Source organism: Daphnia magna, linkage group LG2, assembly GCF_020631705.1.
Source record: "Daphnia magna isolate NIES linkage group LG2, ASM2063170v1.1, whole genome shotgun sequence".
In the NCBI taxonomy this organism is placed as follows: domain Eukaryota; kingdom Metazoa; phylum Arthropoda; class Branchiopoda; order Diplostraca; family Daphniidae; genus Daphnia; species Daphnia magna.
The window spans coordinates 16,755,104-16,773,376 of NC_059183.1; the positions used below are offsets into that span (position 1 = coordinate 16,755,104).

The 18,273-nt window shown below is 40.2% G+C and overlaps 4 protein-coding genes and 1 long non-coding RNA gene across 10 annotated transcripts; 3 read left to right on the plus strand and 2 right to left on the minus strand.

The window, feature by feature from the left end:
- The first annotated feature begins 106 nt into the window (after positions 1-106).
- Positions 107-3,416, plus strand: LOC116917682 (anoctamin-10). Of its 2 annotated transcripts, XM_032923246.2 has the most exons (10): positions 107-419; positions 495-831; positions 1,209-1,337; positions 1,405-1,589; positions 1,685-1,818; positions 1,884-2,155; positions 2,226-2,356; positions 2,422-2,514; positions 2,577-2,714; positions 2,786-3,416. In XM_032923246.2, the coding sequence occupies exons 1-10, from the start codon at positions 267-269 to the stop codon at positions 3,266-3,268; spliced, it is 2,055 nt and encodes a 684-aa protein (XP_032779137.1). In that variant the 5' UTR covers positions 107-266; the 3' UTR covers positions 3,269-3,416. The 2 variants fall into 2 exon arrangements, with proteins under 2 accessions (XP_032779137.1, XP_032779139.1); XM_032923248.2 differs by lacking the exon at positions 495-831 and having other exon boundaries at positions 112-419.
- Positions 3,417-3,807: 391 nt separating this feature from the next.
- On the plus strand, positions 3,808-6,534 carry LOC116917688 (pickpocket protein 28). 3 transcript variants are annotated; one of them, XM_032923265.2, is made up of 11 exons: positions 3,808-4,060; positions 4,125-4,334; positions 4,406-4,609; positions 4,693-4,812; positions 4,872-4,980; positions 5,053-5,329; positions 5,405-5,464; positions 5,521-5,692; positions 5,752-5,843; positions 5,925-6,130; positions 6,220-6,534. In XM_032923265.2, the coding sequence occupies exons 1-11, from the start codon at positions 3,885-3,887 to the stop codon at positions 6,256-6,258; spliced, it is 1,665 nt and encodes a 554-aa protein (XP_032779156.1). In that variant the 5' UTR covers positions 3,808-3,884; the 3' UTR covers positions 6,259-6,534. The 3 variants fall into 3 exon arrangements, with proteins under 3 accessions (XP_032779156.1, XP_032779157.1, XP_032779158.1); XM_032923266.2 differs by having other exon boundaries at positions 4,693-4,800; XM_032923267.2 differs by lacking the exon at positions 6,220-6,534 and having other exon boundaries at positions 5,895-6,021.
- Positions 6,535-6,692: 158 nt separating this feature from the next.
- On the minus strand, positions 6,693-8,421 carry LOC116917694 (beta-1,3-glucan-binding protein). The gene is made up of 7 exons (XM_032923275.2): positions 8,149-8,421; positions 7,949-8,083; positions 7,760-7,887; positions 7,494-7,686; positions 7,221-7,428; positions 7,018-7,154; positions 6,693-6,959 (listed from the first exon to the last, which is right to left on the minus strand). Exons 1-7 carry the CDS (start codon positions 8,328-8,330, stop codon positions 6,884-6,886), a joined length of 1,059 nt encoding a protein of 352 aa, XP_032779166.1. The 5' UTR covers positions 8,331-8,421; the 3' UTR covers positions 6,693-6,883.
- A 627-nt stretch (positions 8,422-9,048) lies between these two features.
- On the plus strand, positions 9,049-16,748 carry LOC116917677 (ATP-dependent RNA helicase DEAH12, chloroplastic). 3 transcript variants are annotated; one of them, XM_032923235.2, is made up of 19 exons: positions 9,049-9,510; positions 9,569-9,717; positions 9,850-10,037; positions 10,125-10,451; positions 10,519-10,718; positions 10,790-11,144; positions 11,212-11,478; positions 11,539-11,709; positions 11,764-11,965; positions 12,043-12,237; positions 12,300-12,589; positions 12,657-12,967; positions 13,030-13,360; positions 13,420-14,739; positions 14,805-15,043; positions 15,120-15,369; positions 15,440-15,853; positions 15,913-16,309; positions 16,376-16,748. In XM_032923235.2, the coding sequence occupies exons 1-19, from the start codon at positions 9,353-9,355 to the stop codon at positions 16,591-16,593; spliced, it is 5,982 nt and encodes a 1,993-aa protein (XP_032779126.1). In that variant the 5' UTR covers positions 9,049-9,352; the 3' UTR covers positions 16,594-16,748. The 3 variants fall into 3 exon arrangements, with proteins under 3 accessions (XP_032779126.1, XP_032779125.1, XP_032779127.1); XM_032923234.2 differs by having other exon boundaries at positions 9,052-9,510; positions 15,913-16,748; XM_032923236.2 differs by lacking the exons at positions 9,049-9,510; positions 9,569-9,717; positions 9,850-10,037 and having other exon boundaries at positions 10,257-10,398; positions 15,913-16,748.
- A 102-nt stretch (positions 16,749-16,850) lies between these two features.
- On the minus strand, positions 16,851-17,678 carry LOC116917698. Its single transcript, XR_004391234.2, has 2 exons — positions 17,164-17,678; positions 16,851-17,077 (listed from the first exon to the last, which is right to left on the minus strand). It is a non-coding gene; the product is annotated as an uncharacterized LOC116917698 (long non-coding RNA).
- Positions 17,679-18,273: the final 595 nt, after the last annotated feature.

An 18,273-nucleotide genomic window follows, 5' to 3' on the forward strand; every position in this document is an offset into this window, starting at 1 on the left:
AATTATACTTATAGAAATCTGGGTTTCTACTTTAATTCGAAAAATCGAAAAAACAAGCAACAAGTCAACAATTTCACGCAAATGGCAACATTGTCTTCGGCTCGCAGACGTCTGGATATCTATTTACTTTTACGCCAAAAACTTGCTGTTACCGGGGGAAATGTTATTTGTTTCGGATACCCTCACGACCAGCTCTATGTTTTTTCATTGAGCAATACACATTTTTGTTGTTAAACAGTAAGTTAAAACAAGAAAGCTTTGCAACCATGATGAATGTGGAGGATTGGCCAGTTTATGTTCTTGAATTATCCACAAAAAACGCAAAAACGGAAGATGTATCATGGCTCTTGAACTGGATTCTAGGCGCTTTTTCGGAATATGGTTTGCAGATGAGCAGTTCAACACCAACCCCGGGCCAGGTAAATTAAATCTACTTTGTTTTATTAAATAGATAGATGGATACTAAAACTGTCAGTGTTCTGTCTTTCACATAGAACTTGTGTGTCTTTGTCTCCATCAGCCCTGAAAGGCTAATAAATGTGGCTACAAAGTGTCGAATTAGGACCATTGATGGTAAGCTCCCATTTGGCAGTTTACTTAGTAGTAATCCTCCAGACGAGATGCCATTAGAAAGTGATGAAATCACAACATTGCAAGAAAATAATGATCATGATGGAGGGGAAGAAACAGTAATGGATGCAAGATCCCTCTTCACTCCAGCTGATATTCTGTGGATGATCCGTCATGAAATTGATAGTGTCAGGTCTGAGACTAAACAGGTTCTTCAGATCGGGAGTACGAAAATGACGCTGTTTCAGGGCCAATCCATTGGTAAGATTTGTTCTGGGGATACGCTTGCTTGGAATTTTTTACCGCGTTCTCTGCCTATCCTCTCCAAGTAGAATTGACATCTCTATAATTCGAAATGGCCCTTACTAACTTATCGTTCACGACTTCTTTTCCCTCTCCCTCCCTCAAACAATCAAAAAATAAACACTGCCAAAGCTAGTCGTCGTGAACGAAATCATCACCGAGTCGATGCAAAGAAATACCTTTTTGGCTGCATCGTATCATAAAATTTAACACACATGTTATCAAACGTACGATATGTATTTTTTTTTAGACAATGTTTTTGAAAGAAATGAAATCAGTGGGGATATTTTATACTAAAATTTATCAATTGAAATAAAATTTTAATTCATTTGCAGTGGAAAAGCTTCTTCACAAGAAACTGATCAACAGCATCTATCCTCTTCATGAACCAGAGAGTCTCAAGCGGATAAGTCACGGCTGGCTAATCAATAGCCTAAAATGCATCGCAAAACAGTTGCCATTAAGTATGCTATCAAATGAAATATTTTAATGGTCGGTTTTTGATCTAATTGTCTTACCTTTGCCGCATAGACGATGTACGCCGATATTACGGAGAAGGCGTGGGATTCTATTTTGCATTTTTGGAGATGCTAACTTGGGCTCTCTTAGCACCCACATGCATCGGACTTGTTCATAGTTGTTATCGAAATACGGAGTTTGAGGTCCAAATCCTCTTTTGCGTGCTATACATGCTCTGGGCGTTTCTCCTGATGGAGGTACCATCGTGCTGGCCTATTTTTTTACGTTTTCTTTTTTTTTTTTCCTCCACATTTTCCTCCACATTTTTATATCCTTTACCCTTAATGTTCAGTTTTGGAAGAGACGTAGCAATGGACTCTGCTTTCTCTGGAACACCAAGAGCAAATATGGAGGCGGCCAGGGAGAACCACGAGCTAACTACCGGGGACCGCTAAGAATAGATCCCATAACTGGCCAGCTACAACCGTAAATGCTATTTGATTATAAAACGTATTTTTGTAGGATCTTCTGTATGCATATAAATTACTTAGGTACTATCCTCGTTGGAAGACTCTCATTAAGCTATACTGTGTCTCCCTGCCTATTGTACTTCTCTGCACACTGGTAGCTTTTTGGGTAATGCTCGAATCCATCTGGAAAGAAACAATGTTAATGGAGTGGACATCAACCTGGCCTAGTGATGATTTATTCTGGCGTGGGCTGGCCCTTTGCATTGTTTCGACGCCCACAGTTATCTATGCGATCCTCGTCTGGTTCGCCAATCAGGTCTATCGGAAACTGGCCACTAAGCTGACGGAATGGGGTATTTTCCTTTTAAATTTCCGATTAATTCTTTAAACAAAAATAAATTAATCTGCTTTTTTCCTCACTAGAGAATCACCGTACAGATTCTCAATTCGAAAGCAATCGCGTCACTAAGCTGTTGCTTTTCGAGTTTGTCAACAATTTCATGTCTCTCTTCTACATTGCGTTTTACTTACAGGATATCCCAATGCTTCAATGGGTCAGTTACTATCTTATTTTCGCTCAATACTATAATACAAAATTTCTTTTTGTCTTTATCAACAGCAAGTGGCGTTAATGTTGCTGGTTTTTCAAGTTATTAATCAACTCACAGAGACTCTTATTCCATACTTCAATCTCTGTTATGTGTTGAGTAAAGTAAGTTCAATCACTTGAGACATTTCGTAACAAAAATTTCATCAATCCTGTTCTCCATTCAGAACACGGCTAATCCAAAGTCGACAGAGAAAGATCACGAAGTCTGCAAGACACTGGAGCGACTGAACGTGAAAATACTGGAACCTGATAATTTCGTTGTCCAGCAGGCACAGAAAGAGTCTCTTCTCGAACCCTATGAGGTAAAATCAGTTATGAAATGTTTTCACTGTCAATTAAATCATTGAGAAGCGTACCTACATTATTATGACAGGGGACGATCGAGGATTACTTGGAGCTGTATATTCAGTTTGGTTATGTGGTACTCTTCGTTGCTGCATACCCGACAGCGTCACTTTGGGCATTTCTCAACAATGTAGCCGAACTCCGCGTTGATGCCTTTAAACTTGTTCACATTCATCGTCGCCCTACGCCAGCACGTGTTGCTCATATCGGAGCTTGGGAGCCGGCCTTCCGCATGATTTGTTCAATGGCTGTCGTAACTAATTGCGGCCTATTGTACGTAATGTCTTTACCGGAGATTCCAGCAGTCGATGGTGGAACATTGCCTGATAGTCCGGCCAGTCTTGTCAACAACTGGACTCGTGCCATGATCTGTGTTTCTCTTGATCACATCCTTCTGGCTATCCAGAGTATTTTGTTCGTGCTGATACCAGCTGTACCTCGTTGGGTTCATGTGACTGCGGCAACAAGGAAAGCCGCTCAGCATAAAGAGCTAAAAAAAGCACACAAATGAATAACTGCACAGTGTTGCATTTATGCATCCCCTTTGCAAAGTATCTTGCTGCCTTTGGAATCTCACAGGAAATCACCATTGTTTTTTTTCCTATCCACAATACCACTTAGTTCCTGCTTCTTGTTTGAATATATCTGCTTGAGAGTTACTAAGCAGCTTTAAATGTTTAATAGTTTCTTCGCGGAACTCATGTTCAACATTTATCTGCTTAATTCTAACGGCCAGTCGTATTTCAAAAATTTTATGCTAGTAGTTACGATAGATTTCCGTGTGAAGAGCACCTAAAAGGAATGGAACCGAGAAGTGCCAACTCAGAGTAAAGTGACACTCGAAAAAAATTATGTCACGCATTACATTATGTCCAAGAAATTTTGCCTCTAGAGGGGTATATGTAGCCTAGCTAAAGGATATCTACCTGGCGGTCATCACAAAACAACATATCTTGAACTGACATCAAGAGAGCGTGAAATTGTTTGATCATAGAGCGCGTAATGCATGATGATTAAAGTGCTTTTATTGTTTTCCTAGCATTTTCGTAGCAACCGTCTGTCATGCGACTACTCCGGCTTGTATCTAGTTGAGTTTCGGCAGCGTAATCATCAGATGCAGCCCAGCGATGACAAGGGAAAGATACTTTCCTCGCAATCAAACGTCACTAGGAAAAAATCCTGACGCTAACAAGAATTGGAATCAGGACAATGGAGTTGCTGAAATTGCTGATGAATTCTTGCGTAATACATCTATACATGGAATGAAGTACATAGGAGAGCGAAACAGGCCCGTTTTCGAAAGGTAAAAATTTTGTTTAGTTATTGTTTTCATATCCAAGTACTAGATGCTCTTTTACGTTACACAGAATATTATGGCTGTCACTTGTGATCGTCGGTTGCTGCGTTTCTGTATGGATGTGCTATCTGGAATGGACTAAATGGAGCGATTCATCTATTTTAATTACTCGCGATCCATCAGTGGTCACTCACGACCCAATGAACTTTCCTGTTATCACTATGTGTAGCACTAACAAAATCTCTAAAAAGAAATTAGCCGATGTACTTCAAGAACCAAAGTTGTTATTGCTTCTGGGCTTCTATACTATGGCCCTGTCAACTGATGAACCTACTTGTGTAATTTGTACAGGTATAGTTGGATGAATTATTCGTCCCTGGTAAAAACAATTCGATACATGACAAAATTCGATGGCCTGTTAAGCGAAGACGAAGATGATGACTTCCAACAACTGCTTCAAGAGCTCACCAAACATGATATTGCAATAGCAGATTTAGTTGAGGTTGTCCGTCAGGTGCCACCTGCTTGCAAAGATATGGTTGTTGATTGTCAATGGTAATCCGATTTCCTTTAACATACTATAAACTTAAATATCGTGCCCTCACTTTAATTCTGTATTTGTGTTAATACCAAAACAGGAAATCGAGTGTTGTTGCTTGCGAGCATATTATGTCTCTTAGGCTAACTGATGATGGCTACTGCTGCTCCTTGGACGTCGCCGCTCTTGACAGCGATGTTGAGAATAGGTTTGCTACAAAGTTCAGTAATAAAAATAGCACATTATTCATCATTTAGAATAATTAAATTTTTACCACAGGTCGACTAGCACGGTTTACAATTATGGTGTTCATTCCGCTTTACGACTCATACTTGATCCTAACTTGAACGACAATGCTCTCAGCACTGTCAGTATTGATGGTTTCAAGGTAACGTTTTGTCATGACGTAAAACATTGTTATTATATTAAATTTTAAAAAACCTTCGGCGTTTATTCTAAGATTCTGTTGCACAACAAAAATGAATTTCCGGACGTGACTGAACGCGGATTCATTGTTGGATCAGGCTACGAAAATTTTGTAGCTCTTAACCGTTTTTCAGTCAGTTACACGCCAGCTGTCCAAGCCGCACCTTTCGACCGACGTCAGTGTTATGTTGACGGTGAAGGATCCCTAAAATACAGCCAAGGTGTTAACTACACTCGCTCCAGTTGCCTTTTCGAGTGCCGTGCTGAAAAGATCCTACAAGCATGTCACTGCTTACCTTATTTTATAAAAGGTACAATGGAACAACATTTGGAAATTAGAGATCATATACCGTATCCTAGAGTAAGCTGATTTTTTATATTTTTAGTAAGCGTTTCAGCTCCCACCTGCAAACTGCAAGCCTATCCTTGTGTTACCAAATTCTATGGTTTGCTGACTTTTAAAAAGATACAAAAATTTAAATGAAAAATTTTTTGTCGATAGTTCGAGCTATTGTCACGGCATCAGTTACTGTAAACTGCATGTGCCCGGCCACCTGTAAAGACCAATGGTTCACAACGGAAATTTCTTCAGCTCCTTTATCTCCTACGGGATTTCCGGCAACGAGGAATTTCAAGCGAATATCAAAAAATAGAAATATGGACGCTAATTACAGGTTACAATTGATTTCAAAATTCTATGTATTCTTGCAAAATTAATTTTTTACAATGGCAGTGTGAAGCTGATTGGCCTCCGCGTATTCTTCAAATATAACGCTGGTGAAAGTTTTACAATGGACGTTCCATTTGGCAACAAAGAACTTTTAGGTGAACACTAGAAATTCATTTCCTAGCAGAAATCTAAATATTGTTCCAAAGATAAAGTTTATGTTTGACACACGCTGACAGCTTCCGTTGGTGGTATATTGGGTCTCGGCCTTGGTTTCAGCATCATTAGCGCAATTGAACTGTGCTATTTCCTGTGTTGTGGTTGGTTTTTTCGCACAAAACGAAGCATGCCAAAAACCATTGCGAATTTGCCGAGCAGTTCTAAATTTCTCAGAAATCAGCGTCGGCGACCACCTCCAGTAATCAAAGTTTTCCCTGATTCTAGGGTAAATCAAATTTATGGCATAACTTTCCAAAAAGCATGGATTATTTCCTGTTCTTTTTTTGTTTTTTTTTTTTTAATTCCATTTGACAGGTGGCAACCATCGCTTGGCCTAACACTGTTTCTAAATGAAGGATTATCTTTGTTGGCATTTATGAATTATTCTTAAGTTTTTAATGTAGGAAGATAATCAAGAAAAAACGAAGTTGATACGTTAATTTTAACGGTGCCACACCCTTCTGCAATAGTCAAACTTGTTTACTCGTCTAAAAGCATTATGATATTGAGAAGCGTTCGACACTTCAACACACACTCAGTTGTCTAATAAATTAGAAAATTTTCGTTCTGTTATACTTCCCGACGCCCAATGGAACACTTTATAATACATGTCCAAGATCGCCAAACGCACGGTTTAAGGGGCCTGACCGAATCTTCGATGCACAAGAAGCGCATAAAAGTCGTATGCACTGACGTGTCACATATCACAACTTTCTCCGTAAGCACAAGGAAATGGTCCAAAGGTAAAGGTCCACCAGCAAAAATAGTAAGCCTTAGCACCGAATAGCTCTGTTTGTTTTTGCAAGGAGCAAATGTAATGTTTGTTTATTTACTAAGTTTGATTTCGGCAATTTTTAAACCTCGTTATGGCACTTTGCGAATTACGCAAGCGTTAATAAAGAAGTATGCCTTTAGGTTAGCAAATTATGTGAATGTTGTAATAGAGATTTTATGATATGCCTAATCTGCTTATTTGTTGCTAGTGGGCATAGACACGAACGTAATCAACTTGCAACGCAGAATCGTCAGCCGATGACTGAGACCAGGTGGGGTACCTGAATGAATGTACAATTAAGATAGAATTTTAATAGTCATGCATTTTTAATAGGGGACCATTCATCTTTCTTGTTCCAAAATGAGCTCATGGGCGTATCAGGGGAGGAGTTGTTCCATGGTTTAGGGTACGGATAATTATCGCAGCTGTCTTGAAATAATTCACCACCGACTGCCACGTTAATAGCAATGAAAAACTGTAAACCCATTTCCCAAAATTCAGTTACAATTTTATTTTCAATCAGCTGTAAATCAATTATTACCTCTTGGTCAAATGGGGCCATTATAGTACCATTAGCCCAAGGATTTTGGTTTGTGTTATTAAATCCAGATAATCCCCAAAAACCTCCTTCTGGTGGCTGTATGGAACCCACGATCTGATCGTCAACAAATGAGTGAAGACCATCTGGATTCCACTCTAACCGATAGGTTCGAAAATCAGACGAAAAGCTAACGTTTCCTTGAGCTTTGCTATTTTGCAGTAGTATTACAATATTAATAATATTTGGAAGATCTTGCAAACAGTTTATTCTTACCTCATCCACGTCATTGATCTGGTGTGATTGAGATCTTCACTAAGGCCCCATTCTAAAGTTGATTCCATTACGTCATTGCCCATCGATTGTCCACGGCAAGTAAAGTTGTCGTTCCCTCTGACGGATACTAAACCGATATAGCCTGATTTCGGCCAATCACCGTAGACATTATTCGCTGGCATCAGGGATATTTCTAAAATTTTAATTCACACGCAAGAAATAGATAGTAACTTATGATTAACAATTTATTGTTTATTGGGACATACCGGGCCACAGCCAATCACCACGGGGCATTTTTGCTCGAACTTCCAGTGTCCCGTAGGTAAAGGTAAACTTTGTTTTTGTAACTAAAGCAGCTGACTGAATAGGATTGGCTATATCATGGTCCGCTTTACTGTGTCAGTAACGTGTCAAATTTAAGAAATAACTCCCAATAAAAAACCAACTATACTCACAGTACGCATCCTCCGCCCACAGCTAAATTGCAACCCTCTTTCTTCAGGTTGAACTTGCCATTATGTAAAAAGTTTTCACCGAAACGATCTGTCGTTAAAGTGGGTTTAATGAATAGTTTTCCGTCTCTGAAAAAGCTGAGTACACAAATCTACCATAAAGACAGCACTAAAACAAAATTATATGTGTCTAAATCTTGAACCTGTTTTCTGGTCGACGGGTGTAATATTGAAATTGATTCTCGCCCATTCGATAGGATGTGACAACGTGCTCCCATCTTTCCATCGAGTCAAACTCCTCATTTAACAAGATCCTCCTTTCGGTAACAGTAGACTGGACCATGGCGATAACGACTACAAGTTGGGCAGCCAAGCGTAAAGCCATTTTTTTAAAACAAGATCTCTTGTGTGGTAGAAGCGAAACTAACGTTTTGCTATAGGTAGGACTCAATGTCGTCCCAGTTTTGTTGAAAGCGAGAAAGATGACAAAACTTCGTAGAAAACTGCATCTTCTTTAGTCATTGCAATCACGTTCAGTTGTCAATCACGTGATTGGGATCGCCAAACAAACAAACATTGACGATCATTTTAAACTCGAAAAATCCTGAAATCTGCTCAAGGCAATGCATTACCGATGCTACTGTGATAGCGTTAAATGCAATATTTACGGCCACGTTGAAATATCATCGAATAACGTATAAAGTAATCCAGGACAGGATGCAGGAGTTCGTTTTAATAGGTAAACTTGACAGGTGTCGAGCTGATCTAGCCATCGGGTGAAAGTACGATTTTTTATCACTGCCAACCGATAAAATATTAACGTCATCGTATGCTTTATTTTTCGGATTCATCCCAGATTCCCAGTGACTGTTGAAAGATCTTCAAACGCAGTGAACGATCATCTTGTTCGTCACAAAACTTGTCTGAAAAATTGGTTGCAACAAATGGTTGCACCATTTGCTGAGATGTTCTCCAAAACACTTCGTAGTGTTAAAACAATTAATAAATAAATGAAAAACACAACCTCGTGTTCATGAGTGTGAAAAAAAACAAAAAAAAACATTGTTGGACACAAGGAGAAATTTAAAGAATTGCAGGGGCCTAAATCTAGAGAAAAATTTCAACATGTCCACGTGTGTGCTTCCCTGTCCTATTTTATCACGTTGCGCAATGTGTTTCGAAGTTCGAACCTTGGGGCTGTGCTTGGGGTGAATTTGAAACCTTTGTGGCCTTGGAACCAGATTCTATTGATTCAGTTGCCGTTGGCATTCGGATGGCACAAACGTTGGCAAATGTTGCTCTGTGAGCTGAGCACTGCTTAAAAACAATAGACTAATTGTTATTTTCGTTTGAATTCTCGTACCGAGTTTTCATTTGGGTCAAGTGGAACTAGCTAGGTGAAACAAAATGGCAACCGCTGATCAGGATTCGTCATCAGAAGATGCTGGCGAATTGCTTATTCCTTGCATATTGCAAAATCAGTGTCGCTGCTTTAAAGAGGAAGAAAATTTGGTCGTGACGGGCGTTTATTTGAAACATGGAAAAGTCTTCAAGCCAAGTCATAGGTAAGCCAATGGTTTACTTGCACGTGTTCAAAAGTATATCGCAATGTTGTGTTTTTAGTGAGCCGGATTGCTGTGATAACCCAGAAAGTGCTCGGTGTAAAAATTCCGTCTTAGGGGATGCTAATATTTTTAATGAGGATGAAATTATTAAAACTTCCAAAAAAGACAATAAACTGTCAACCAGCAAAGTTAAAAACAAAAAAAACAGTAAGTTTTTTATCAGTTCTTTGAATGTTTGCATTTTATCTACCTAACATTATCTTGTCTATGCTATATATCTGTATTATGATTATCTGTGACATATTCATAGTTTGGATTTTGAAAATTTGTGTTTGGTAGAGAAAAAGAATGCAAATACTGACGTGCCGAAACGAAAAACGACTCCCACGGCTAATAAAATTGCAACAGCAAGTCAGCTTTCACCAGAGCCAGATTTATTGCAAGTTAGATTTCAGTTCCAATTTAAAATTTACGAAGAACGCATTGCAGAATTGAAACTAGCTATGGGCCGACTAAAAACATCACAGGTGAGCAATGAAAAAATAAATTGTTATTGAAAATCACGTCCCTGCAACTGAACGTCATGTGTTGTTCTTCTATCGTCTATTTTACAGGAAAAGGGCAAATCCAAATCGAGCAAAAGCAAAGAAAGCACGCAACATATAACCATCATAGAATCCAAGATGGAAGAATTAGAAATGCTAAAGATCACTGCTCAAATATATTTCGAACGTGCCTCCTCTTTCATGGATTCCGACATCCGCAAGAAACGCGAATTATTTCGGCTGAATTCACCTCTTCCAGCGTTATCTAAACGACAAGATTTTGAAAAATCTGTCTGTGATCATCAGTTTGTCGTCGTTATGGGGCAAACAGGATCAGGCAAAAGTACGCAATTGACACAATATTTAGCCGATATGCCTCAATTCCAAAAACAAACTGTGAGTTAACGGCTTTTAAATTTTTACGTGGTCTGTTGGCATTCGCCGTTTTTGTTTTATTTTACAGATAATTTGTACACAGCCAAGAAAAATTGCAGCCCTTACTTTAACACAGCGAGTGGCATTTGAATTTGCGGCAGGCGAAGAAACATCGGAAACAAAGAAATGGGTTGGCTGGCATGTAGGAGGGGAAAATCGACTTCACGTGTCCAATCGCATCCAGTACATGACTGAAACTGTTTTGCTTAATCAACTCACACAAGCAGAGTAAGGTTTCATTACTACGAGTGATTTATTTTAGATCGAGAAGTTGTGCTAAAAATTTCTGCGTGCTAAAGGGTGACAGAAGAAGATCCATTCCGAAATTGCGGTGCGGTTATCGTAGACGAAGCTCACAGCCGCACAATTACCACAGATGTTTTGCTTGGAGTGCTCAAAAGGAAAATCCACTTGTGGCCACATTTAAAAGTGATCGTCACTTCTGCCACGATTGACACGAGTTTGTTTTCAAAGTATTTGAACGGTTGCCCTGTAATAGAAATTCCAGGTCGACTGTTTCCCGTTGAAGTCATTTATCGTCCGTTTGATCGAGATAACACCAAAATTGTTGATGCTGTAGTCAAACAAGCAATTGAAATTTGTAACGGGCACCAATCGGGGGATGTTCTCTGTTTCCTCACAGGACAAAACGAAGTAAGCAATCTCGGTGTTTGTTAAATAACAAATGGCTACCTATAACATATTTGTTACATTTCACCAGGTGGAATTCGCGACTCAGAAATTTTCTTCTTCCATCAAATCGAATGCATCCAGGTCGAAAAAAATAGTCGCTTATTCATTATACGGGAAACAGACACCAGAAGAGCAACAAAAGGTCTTCCATAAAACACCAGACGTCCAAAAAGTTATATTTTCAACCGATATTGCCGAAACGTCTATCACGATCGATGGTGTGAAATTCATTGTGGACAGTGGCCTTACGAAGAACCTGATTTTCGATAGTTCTCGCAACATTACTAGCCTTAAAGTAAGATAATACTTATTCAAGTGGTGCATTGACCTTTGGTTACTTATTATCTTTTAACAGGAAATGATGATCTCTTCCGCTTCGGCGGAACAACGTAAAGGAAGGGCGGGTCGAACAGCGCCAGGTGTGTGTTACCGGATGTATAGCGAAGATGAATATAATGCAATGGCAAAGTACGACAAGGCAGAAATCTTCCTACGCCCTTTAAGCATCACTGTCACCTTATTAAAGGTATCGTCGTCAGACAAAAAGATGTTTTGCAGCTAATATTTGTCGATGTATCAGACTATGCGTGTCGATCCACGAGATTTCCATTGGCTGGAGAAACCCGATGCAGCTGCTTTGGAGGCAGCCACGGAAGAATTGAATCTGTTGGGAGCGTTAGATCACCAGCAGAATTTAACTCCACTGGGTCATCTTATTGGGGATCTTCAAATCGATCCTGGGATCGCTCACATGATCTACTACGCTTGCTTTAAAGGCCTGGGTAATATAACAATGTATTTAAATTTGATACCAAGTAGCTTCTGTATTAATTGTTTGAGTGTTCACGGATATTTGCAGGTAAAGAGGCTACCCTTCTGGCCGGATTGTTTTCCGTAACTAGTATGGTATTTTGGCGTGGCGGTGATGATGAAAATCGTCAAGCTTCTGATGAAGCAAAGAAGCAGTTTTTCACTAATCGGGGTGACATACTCACTAGTCACTTGGCCTTTATGGAATGGCTAAATCATAAACAAGCTGACCGAACATTAAAAAGTAAGTTTCAAAAATCAATTCCTAAAAAAAAACAAACACACTTTCAAATCTATTTTAAACAGCTGCTAAAGCATGGTGCATGGAAAACTTCATCAATAATAAAGCAATGACCATGGCATTGTCAACTTCTGAAGAAATCCAGTTGCATTTACAGAGGAACGCTCGCCAAATTTGGAGAAAAACCAATCAGGATCGCAAGGCGACAGATGAAGAACTACAGCAACTTATCGCCCAAGCTTTCATTCTGAACGTAGCCTATCGAGTGAATCGAAACTTCGTGGCTCTAAGAGCAAACACAATGACGTACATCCATCCTGGTTCCGTCTTCTTCGGTGAAAAAGAACTTCCTCAAGTAAGCATCTAGCATTCTCTTTTTCATCATAAAACCATCGAAGCTAACATCTCTCACCGTTTTCAAGGTGATAACTTATCAAAGTATTCTACGAACTTCCAAAACGTTTGCTTCTCAATTAACGCCTATTGATATGGAATGGATTCGACAAGAAAACGGAGCACTGTATGCGCTTTATGAAGAAATGGCCTCTCAGGTCAACATAAAAGAAATTCGGGTTACTCCCGTTTCTCGCGGAATTCTCCATTTCATTCTCGGGCCGGCTAACCGTAACTTGGACGAACTCAATCAAGAGCTCGACTGTCTTGTTCATGGGGACTACGACAAAGACGCTCTCGTTGCTTGGTGCAAACCGAATGCTGTCAACTTTGTTTATAAGTATCTTCTTTACCGATATAATGCGTTTGGAAAAGTTGTTTATCTAAATGTTTTCGTTACAGTGAGCTAACGCGTAAAGTTATATCAAGAAAGAGAGAATTAGAATTGGAAATAAGAGAAGATCCAGTTATTGGAGAGACTCGGATCGTTTGGGGTTGTGGAGGAGAAGCCAGACTGTTACTGTTTCGTGGCAATTACATCGGCCTCAATTTAAAAAATATGCCTAATGCCTGGAGCTTATTAGACGTTGACATGATCATCCGCCAAAAATGCAGTCAGCTTATTAGAGATTCGCTTCGAAACATTTTCTTTTTGTCGAACAATTCCGGTGAAAAAACTAAAACTGCCCGAGTTGTTTTCGACGATCCTCACAAAGCGTCTACTGCGTTGAAAGTGAGTGTCATTTGATATGCTTAAATTCCGTCCATGTTTCAGCATCTCCATTATTGCAGGAGTTGTCCGCTGGTGGTGGTCTTCGAGCTAAGCTGGATTTTTCCCCTGCCCTTAGTAACTGTCCGTCAGTTTATAAAGAATCTGAAGCTTGGCTGAATATCACTTTTGCCATTGCTCCATCCCAGAAGAGTGCCATTGTTCTTTACAAATCGATGGAAGATGCAAATCACACAATACGTAATAGCGGTCTCAGTTTTCAGCCCACAAAATCAAAGGACACGCAAAATAACCCTAAAAGTACTTATCCAAAAGTAGACGGTGGATTGTTTATCAAACAAGCCAATCCGTTTAACGTTGAATTGCGATACGGTCTCTATGCTAATCGGCTTCCGGCTCACTTTGATGAAGTGGATCTCGAACGTCACCTAGCTAGATACGGATGTCAGAAGCCCGTGTACACTAAAATCATTCGAGGGGCCGAAGTAACATTGGAAGGCGATTCGATTTCAACACAAGAATCATCTCTTCTGCTGAACTACGCCAAATCCAACCAACTTTTCCCGTTTCCCGAAAAAGCTATAGCGACTAGTATTCGTAAGGATGCCACACGAAAGGCAGTCTCCATACGCGCCAGATACGAATCAATGGACCAAATTGAGATGATTCACGTATCTCAGTTATGCGCCAAGGTTCATCTTGATCAGCCAGTCAGGATGAAGGCACAAATCAAAACAAGTCTCAGACTGGAAAAGAAGCTATGGGAATTCCGACAGCAAGAAATTGAAGACTACCTGGAACTCCTTAAAACGAAAGATGTTGCATGCAGACTAGAAACTAAGTCAACATTTCACGTGTGGCTGCACCTTGAGGTCCCGCGTGCAGAAAATATTGATGAGGTTCGCAAGAAAATCGACGATTTCCTTCAATTTCAATTTTACAAGAACGCTGATATTGAGCTACTCTTCACGCACTACGGTCGCAAACAAGTTGCAGCTCTTGACGTCCGGCCGTGTTACCTCAATTCTAATTTTACTACCAAAGCGATTCGGATTTACGGCAACGAAAGGGAGAGGCAAACAATCAAGGAAAAATTAGACACACTTGTGCGAAACCTAAAATTACTTTGCATTGATGTTATCTTGATTGTTCGAAAAACTAGTTTGAAGCTCGTAACAAAGAATTTGGCTACATACCGTAACACTGAATTAAGAGATGAGCTTCGATTGCTGTACAATCGCCTCTATGCGACTGGAACGAAAGAAGGCATCGAGATGCTGAAAAATGTACTGAAAAATCATTTAATCGACCCAAGAAACGAAATCGCTAACGGCGAATGCGGACTTTGCTTTACGGAATTGGTGAACCCGACGTGCTTGCAGGTGCGATAAATGGATTTGGTTACCGTATATTTTTCCGTCACTCTTTTAATTGGTTTACCTTTCAGTTGTGTGCACATAAATTCTGTTCTGAATGCATCCAAAACATGGTTGCACACGAAACCATTCCATACCCAATTGTTTGCCCTGCTGACGGATGTAACACTCAAGTTTGCTTGAAAGACATTCAAGCTATCGCCCCAGTTAGTGTCCAGGAAAAGATTGGCGAGGCAGCAGTCAACGCATTGCGGCGAGATCCCAAGTTTGAAGACAAATATCGTTCATGTTTCAAAACTGGATGTGAACAGTTAGTACATACATATACTTTTATAATTACCCGCGTTGCAACAAAAGGTGTAAATTTACTTCTAATCTAATTTCAGGTACATACCCATCAGAAAGGCATTAGTTAACGAGAAGGAACAGGTTACGAGTGGTGGTGATGCAGTGTTTTGCGATCAATGCAATCTTTACTATTGCTGCACCTGTTCTACCACCTTGAAGAAGCCTGTTGAACGCCATAGGGGAGCTTCATGTTCCGAACGCCAATTGTGTGAAAACAAAGACGCCCGGTGGCATCGTCTTTACATTTTAGACGAATTGTGTCTGCTGCGATGTCCGCGTTGCAAAACGGTGATTAAATCAATAACATCTTGTAATATCACGAGCGATATAAAAATATGAATTTCTTATTAACCGGCAGGCTTTCATCGATTTTGATGGCTGCTGTGCTCTTTGGTGTTCCATAGAACACTGTAAAGCGGCTTTCTGCTTTTTCTGTTTGGAAGACTGCGGCAGGGATGCCCACAGTCACGTCCGGGATTGCCAGAAGAATCCTTCTAAAGGTCACTATCACATAAATGCCTCGAAAAAGAATACGGTACACAAAGAAACACGGAAGAGGACTATCGTCCAGTATATGATGAAGACGATTGAAGACCCTGGACTGCGTTCATCTGTCCTTCACTCTATCGAAAAGGATTTAAGAGATTTGGAAATTGTTATCAGTCCCAGTGAAGTGAATCTAGTTGGTTTCACACCTTTTGCCGATACGGCCAAACATCGCCAACACATTTTGGAGAAAATTTGTACTTTACGGTGTCCACGATGTCAAGCGGTGAGTCACAAAATGCCTAAACTAAAACATCTCCTACAAAAACTTTACAATTTCTTTAGGCATTTTTCGATTACGAAGGTTGTTCAGCCATTCAGTGTTGGAATCCACAATGCAAGACCTATTTCTGCTTCTTTTGTTTCGAGGATAGCGGCCCAGGTAATAACCAGAAAAATCACGCTCATGTCATCAAGTGCCCAAAGAATATTGTTCCCGGACAACTGTACACGCCGTCAGATAAAGTTGAGGCAGTGAACTGCAAACGTCGTAAGGAAGGAATCATTGCATACCTGATGTCGCAATGTTTGGATGTGACTGAACGTCAAGCAGTCCTTGATTCAGTGTTAATCAATCTGAAAGAGTTAAAGGTTGTAATCACCCATGAAGACTTGTTACCGCGGGTGGAACCGATCCGTCACTTCCGTCCACCTGAACCTGTCAGACGCGTTCCAGTAGTAAATTATCATCCTATTGTACCACCAAGACCCCAGCCAGCTGAACCTGTCAGACGCGTTCCAGTATTAAATTATCATCCTATTGTACCACCAAGACCCCAGCCAGCTGAACCTGTTCGGTTTGCTCCAGTTCCGAATTACTACCCTGTTGTACCACCACGGCTACAGCCAGCTGAGCCTGCCAGGCGAGCTCCAAACCTAAACTTTAATGTCATTGAACCACCCCCACCTCCACCAGCCGAGGATCGACGACGACCTCGGCAAGAAAAAAACTGCGTTTTTCTTTAAACCACATGAATTTCCGAAAACAGCTTCCGGTAACTAGCTTTAAAAGCATAAAAAAGAAAGAATTTTTAATGTCCTATTCCATGATTGTCACAAGGTTTTCTAGGAAGTGTATGTGCCTCTTAAAGCACGTAATAAAATTTGTAGTATGTTCCTTAGTTTGGAGTATTTTTTTTTTATCCGTTCAACTATGGCCAAGTTGTGAAGATGCCAAACATTTTATAGTTTCCTATTTTGATTAACTAAATCAAAAACAGCTATTCAATGGGAAATCTTAACTTTTGTATTTTCATTTTTGTTCAATACAATAATTAGCCGAAATCGTTGAAGCAACTTTAATTTCAGTTTTGTTTTCTATGCGCCCAATTTTCTCAAAATTTATTCAGCAATGCCTAAACAAAATTCAACGTTTGCGAACGACACTCTGCAGATGAAAGCGCTCAGATGTCTGATTCTGACGTAGGATCCGGGCACTATGGTGGTAAAACTGTTTGGAAAGCAGAAACTAAATTGGAATTGGGGATCCCCTGACGAACAAGACGCCATATGAGGTATGTTCAAGTGCTGTAATACCGAATCTGTTAGCGGGATCAATATGTTCTCCTAAATCCAGCACAATCCGCGCAGCATCCGTGTTGATATTTTCCAATGGTTTTTCCAAAGGAAAATTTTCGGCCGTGAAAAGACAAGTTTAGCTGCCACCATCACGTTAGCATACGAAAATTCTTCTCCGTGTTATCTCTCGTTTCAGCATCGAGAAACTGTCGGATAACATAGTAAATTAGTAAGTGTAGCTACCGCTGAAAATGTTACTCATTTCTGAATCTTCCTGTTCCTCGCCCCACACATGCCGCGGATGGCCACTAGAAGTGGAGTTTCACCCTGTTCGTTGTGCGAAAGGACTGCATATTGTCGCACTGGCTTTGTATTGTGTCACATGAACATAAATCAATACAAGTAGTGATGACCTTAAATCTAGACAATTATTCACTTTGAACTAATAACAATAAGGGATGACCATACCAAACTCGGAGAGCGTCTGAAGACTCCAGGGAACTACTCCTACGGAGCCTAGCTCCGGGAGCTCACCCGATGGAGACTCATCTAACGCAGAATCAGGGCAGCGTTTTATACCGTCGCGCGAATTACTCCCCTTCCGGACTGCATATCTGCGTATCTTTCTTGGAGCGGACTTCTCCCGATAATTTCTTCACCACGATCGCAGCTTTGTCCAAGGAGCGGATGACTCATCTCTGCGAAGAGATAACCAATATCCCTTTTCACCCGCGACAATATCGTACATTGCCTCCCATCCCTCCGTATCCACGATTTCCTGCAATTCCGATACCGAACCGAAGCTGACGCCCGTAAAAAAATTATAGTTTGTACTTCCGATAGATGCCATGGTTGGTAGAAAAATTTAAGTGTTTAATCAAAACAGTGACGATGAATCGTACAGATAGCAGAAAGTCAAATGACAAGTCCTTTTAGACACTTCGTGAATGTTTTTACACACGATTTACTTACTGAATCTAATTTGGAAAATGAATTTACAATAAAATATTGATCTCTTATTTAAGGCAAAAGTATTCAAGTAGTCTTCGACGAGATTCGATCTAATGAATCAAAGCTAAATCGAAACACTGTTGCTCCGTAGCAAGATAAGGCATTTTTCTCGTTGGG